This window comes from Trichoderma harzianum, assembly GCF_003025095.1.
Source record: "Trichoderma harzianum CBS 226.95 unplaced genomic scaffold M431scaffold_156, whole genome shotgun sequence".
NCBI classification, from domain to species: Eukaryota; Fungi; Ascomycota; class Sordariomycetes; order Hypocreales; family Hypocreaceae; genus Trichoderma; species Trichoderma harzianum.
The window spans coordinates 1-5,877 of record NW_020209404.1 but is presented as its reverse complement, the minus strand read 5'-3'; the positions used below and the strand labels follow the sequence as shown (position 1 = coordinate 5,877).

Below are 5,877 nucleotides of genomic sequence, written 5' to 3'. Positions count from 1 at the left end.
TTATAATAATATTACCTATAGTCTAAGGTAACCTCTAAATAAGAGTTATAAACGTATAATAAGCTAAGCTCCTATAGTATTAGTATAAGAGGAATTCCTAAGGGATAAACCTTATACTAGGTTTATATTAGCGGATAGGCTAGGCTAGATTAGTAGGTAATTAATAAAAATAAAGGGGGTTTATTTATATAACTAGTAGATAATACTTTATAAATATAATTAAGCGTTATTTTATATTTATAACTAACTATTTAAACTATTTTAAATAAGCGTAGAGAAGTTATATATATAATATAATGTTTACTTATGTTTACTTTCGTAGAAGTGAACATTTTCCTAATTAGGTAACCGTTTACTAGTGTTCACTTTTCGTAAAGTGAATATAATCTTAATTAGTTCGTGTAGACCGTTGTTTATCCATGGTACTTACCCTGTAGGTCTGCCAGTTGCGACCATAAGTTGTTGGGTCGTAACAAGACTCTGACTTCCGTATTGACTATGTCCCCGGCTGGAATAGCTCTCTTGTCGTTCTTACGGGAGACTCAGGGCACGGATTCAAAATAACGCCCATAGTTAGAGAATAAGTTATCTCGCTTTTTCAAGATGGGGCCCAGCGTATTCCTCGCTGCCGCTGGCGAAGCTTACCAAATGAGAATATGGTAGCCAAAGGGAAGGGATGGGGTAATAAAGTTACCTGGCGGGTTGGTAAAGAACGGGAACTCTCAGAACTTTTAGCTGAGAAAAGGTCTACTGAAGAATCTCACGCAAAATTATAAATAGCTTTCTCTGTCTGTTGGATGGATCTTTAGCAATGTAACTAACTGGTTTCCTATATACTACTGTCAAGGCTTTGGCATAGCTAGTCGAGAAGCATAGAGCTAATTGGCGCGCTGCGTAGGCCGCTAGATCGGCCATGGCAGTGCTAGACAGATAGAAACCCATATTTACAAACCTTATCTTCGTATAGGAATATATTATTGATAAAATAGCTGGGGCTATGTTCGTCTGCTAATATCTCTTGTTTTGAGTATCACGCAGGGGGCTGCTTAATATACAAGTATAGGCCGGCATTATGACAATTGTCTATTATTTTACATCTAGTATGGATCTCAATCTTCTTACCATTGAACGGCTTGAAACGAAAGCAATTGAGTGGCCCTTCATTCACTGATAACGGCCGTATCAGAATAACATCACTGGCTCAAAAGGTAGTATATCGTTAGAGTAGAAGGTGATGGACTCTACGGAAGCACCCTAAAAAAGGCCGATCTTGTTAAAATCTTACAGTATACCTTTCCCACGTATTTTTGCTTGCAAAGCTTTTGACATTGAGTCCATTATTGAGCCTAATTCTTTATGCTGTCATAATTGCATCGTACTTTCATAAGAAAGATGATGTTCGTTGCTTAGGTAGTCTCATAATTACGTCACGCCTCGGAGCTCTTACACAGGGTGACTACCCTATAAAAGGAAGATGAACGCCGCCGTACGAAATTTGAGCGACCTTCAGCTCATCATACCCAAATACCAACTACGAATATTCATACGATACAATGGCTTGCGATTGTGGAACAACTTGCAGCTGCACTGGTCCAAACAACTGTAGCTGTGGCCAGAATTGTGCATGCAAGAACTGCGGTGTAAGTTCAACTTGAGCAGACGGATACTTTTAAGAGTAAACTTCTTACTTGGTTATTTCAGCATTAAAATACAAAAAGTTTCTTTGGGAGAACCAAATTCGTGTCAGGCACAGCGTCCAAGTTCGGTGCTTAGGCAAAGACTTAGGCAGCCTCCTAAACTTAGTGTATTTGCAATACATGGCTTGTGTGCATAAGATCTGCCTTAAGGAGGCATATAGTGTGGGAAATCACGGTTATGTTTGGATTTTGTATATGTATTCAAGCCCATCGCGATTTTACTTATTCTAAGTTACGGTCAACTTCGAATGGTCTAGCTCTATTTGCATCTGAGAAAGTAGACTTGAGAAAGATACGTTTTATTCGCCAGTCTCTTTGTTTCAGTTCCAGGGTTGGTGATAAAACAACGTCTCAAAGGTATTCTGTACTCTATATAATGCCGGGATACTGATCAGGTAGATACATCTTCTGGGGTAGAATTGGTACGTGGCGGGGCAAAAGACGCTGAGCAAGACTGGAGACGACAACAAGGCAGCCGTTATGACGGGGCAGCGGCTGGATTGAGGTCCAAAAACCTCCTCGGGGATACCATTCGGAGTATTCCCAGTTCAAAGCTTGACAGCAGAGTTCAATAATTTAATATACATTATAAATTAGAAAAACATAACCTTTAAATAAATCTCAAAGTATATATTTGCTTATAATTAGATTATATTTAGTAATGTGAAATAGTAAATAGCTTAAACAACAGGGTGAGTAGTATTAGTGGAATTTGCTGGGCCACCCGTGGTTGTTCCTGCTACTCCATGTGTTTGCTTATCTGGAAATGTACCAGCTGCTGAATGGACACGGCTGTTCTGGGTGAAAGCAAGATTCAAGCGATTGTAATCCCACCTACGAGCAAGGAAAATGAAAGCAAAGGCCAGAAGCGGAACCAAGAGGAGATCTAGGATGCCAAAGAAGATAAAGCTGGACGTGATGCCAATCCGATTACCCCCGTCAGAGAGACCAAAGGCAATCGGATAAAAAAACCAGATCAGATTCATCCAGCCGGCCAGTCCTGCGTGGTCGCGGGAGTAGCCCATGCGGCGAGCGCCTCTATGGCCCTGGGCGAGGGTGCTGAAGGCAAGCGCGAGATAGGCTACCGTGCCAATGGCGAAAAACCCCCATTTATAGTTGGTGTGGGTGTAAGCAGAGAAGAGATAGGATAGGATCCTGAGTGAGGCAGAATTATTAGCACATGTGTGCGATTGATGAGAAGGCACTGACGACGATAACTTACCAAACCCATGCCAGAGCTATATTATACAGAATCGTTGCCCATGAGACGCTGCTAAGAAGACCGATGGCGATAATCAAAACAGGAAAAGAGATGACCCAGTACACGTATTTGGCGAAGAAGATCTGGCGCGTAAGGCCACTATGGGCAATGTTGTTCACCTGTGGAATCACACTCCAAGCTAGGTCCGAAGCCATACTAAAGTATGCGACGGCACCCGAAAGGAGAGCAATAGTGAACAGGTAATGAAAAATCTTTTCTCCAGCTCTAGCTCTCCATGTCAGAGGAAAAACTATTATCTGCCTGGTCATCAGTAAGGCCAACTTCCATGTGACCATGCGTCAACCAACCGATGTGATGGCGAAGACCGCAAAGACAGCCCAGAGCCAGTCTGATCCGTGTACAGAGAGGTGTTGGTCACCTGCTGGTGGGTTGGTGGTGAGAGCGCCATTGCCACGATTGGCCAAGTTCATGGTGAGTTCGGTCGATATCAGGCAGGGTAAATCAATAAAATATGCTGTTACAAAGAGGATTGATGTAGCGAGATTTTGTGTAGACGCCACGGACGAGGAAGATCAATTCAATCTGTTTGTTTTGTATCTGATAATGGAGAGCGTGAAAGAATGACCTCGGGCGAGATGAGAGGCTCTTATACCGCAAGGAAAGTGGTAGAGCCAACCTAATGCTCGTTAGTTTCTGGCTTCCCCACACAGCTCGAACTCTGATTATGTCTTTATTTCGCCTCTTGTTTGTGATGTAGAAATATAAGAGAATCGGATAATAATCTATATGGATGCCAACTTGAACAAAGTGAGATTACGTCACCAATTGACGTGCTCTCCGTAAGCGTTTTCGAAATCCGGAGCAGATGTTCCCCCTCCCTAGTATAATATACAATCCATGGGAGCGAATTTGTTGACGTCGCATTGACGGCAAGACACCGAAGTACGATGCTGTCGTAGATCACTGGTGCTCAAATATAAATGGTGGCTTCAGTGTCAATTAAGCCTATACTTTAGCTTCCACTTGTCTTTCGATTCAACTGGGTTAGATAGCAACTAGTAACGAACACGCTTACCAAAGGGAGTAGCAAATATGCATCCCAGCTGTAAACGGCCATAATGGACTGTCTTATTGCATAACCCAGTTTTGTGAGAAGAGAAATTCTACAACAGTTCCTCTCTCACTGGACTTGCCTTTAAGCTATCTATGTAATTCACAACTTTGGATAAATAGTAATTTTTAGTATACGGAAGAGCTTAGTATTATTTCGGGATTTACCCAGTCAGCCTATGCTACAGCCGCAACCATCTTCACATAGGCCTCATTTATAAAATTAGACTGTACTGATGGCGCTGCCCTAGTGGCGCTAATCTTTAAGAGGCGGAGAACTAGGTAGGTGGCTCCCCGATGCAGCGACGATGGTCACCGTATGTGGTTAGTTATCTCCGGTCACTGGTAGTAGTATCTACTTGTCCATTACATACATCCTTCTGTTCTGCCATAAGCACCCTAAGGAACTCCTTGTCTGTATCTATAGACATTAAACAAGAACGTTCAATTCCCAGTAACCCCGCCTGTACCGCTATCGAACTGGTGTTTTTACAGTCACAAGGGGGTTTTCAGTGTATCATGGAAGTCCTTGCTATGAAAATCTCTGTATGTGCAGAGGTTTTTACTTTATTAGCTACCGTAGCTCCAACAAAGCTATCGCCAACGATAAACCCCCCACCGGTACGTGCGCCTCTGCATTATCTTAAAAAAATGTCTTGAGCCAAAATGGTTAGAATCGAAACCCGGCATAGTATGACCCAACGCCATACCCATAACCAAGATAAGTAAAAGCTTTAACGTTCACAGCTATTCAAGATAAATTCCTGTATGTTGATTATACCGCGACCTTTTTGCGTTGCCACGCTCTCTTTTGTCTTTATTCATCAGCTACGAAAACGGCTCCATTGTTATTAACCTCGAGGCCCGAATCGCTGCTGTTATAGGTATTTGGGCTCCTGCTACTGATCGCCGGACCCGTGTTCTCCTTACACGAGAAAGATTGCTTCGTCTTCGTCTTCATCTTCATCTTTGTTGCCGTTGCTGTTGCAGGGTCCCAATTATCTCCAACGGAAGTCCCAGCGTGTTCTCTAGGTCGGTTTGCCTCGTGCTCTTGCTTGGGTTCCAACAAGAAGTTGTCTGATAGTTGGGCGAGCACTTGACAAGGCAATAGGTTGTCGTATCGTGGAGATTTCAGAGACTGCCAGAGCTCGGCAGAAACTTGATTGGGGGAGCTGTTATTCTTGAATGACATGTTCTGTTTCTGAATTGCTTAGTATAAGAAAAACTCCAATTCTTGCAAGTATGTTATCCCAAATGAGCTTGCATTGCAATTACAATTAAGAATAAAGACAAGGAGAAATAGGGAGAATCTGTGCCAGCTGGCCGAACTTTTAACTTTTCAACAGCGCATAAATAACTATTACGACCTGATCCGAAGTACGTACCTTTTGGGAATACTATGGAAGGAACAGCTAATTATAAGAGAGTTTTACAGGCTTACTTAGATACGTATACTATAGTGCGTAAGCCTTAATACTAAGGTTGCAGGCTTACTAAGTATAATAGAACTTTTTAAAGTAAGCTACTAAGAACGATTAGATATATAAGATTTAATTTTCTACGCTCTTTAGATAACTTAAATAAATAGTTATTAATAAAGTATTAAAATTAAATATAAACTAAATTTTTATTATATTTTACTTACTTTATAATTATATTTACTTAAAGCTACTTTTTATCCTTTTTGCTAATATAAACTAATTAACTTTAGTTTATTACCTTAGGAACTTACCTTATACTATTTAAGTATTAAGTTAAGATATTATATATTAATAACTTTTATTTAAAAAGATACTAAGTACCTTTAAGTAATATAAATTACTATACCTAAAGCTAAAGCAGCTGTTA

General features: G+C 41.0%; 1 protein-coding gene across 1 annotated transcript; it reads right to left on the bottom strand.

Moving 5' to 3' along the window:
* Nucleotides 1-2,377: 2,377 nt before the first annotated feature.
* M431DRAFT_11877 (hypothetical protein) lies at nucleotides 2,378-3,389 on the bottom strand (the record flags this gene model as incomplete). Its single annotated transcript, XM_024912046.1, has 3 exons — nucleotides 2,378-2,852; nucleotides 2,920-3,215; nucleotides 3,267-3,389. The coding sequence occupies 3 exons, from the start codon at nucleotides 3,387-3,389 to the stop codon at nucleotides 2,378-2,380; spliced, it is 894 nt and encodes a 297-aa protein (XP_024766953.1).
* Nucleotides 3,390-5,877: the final 2,488 nt, after the last annotated feature.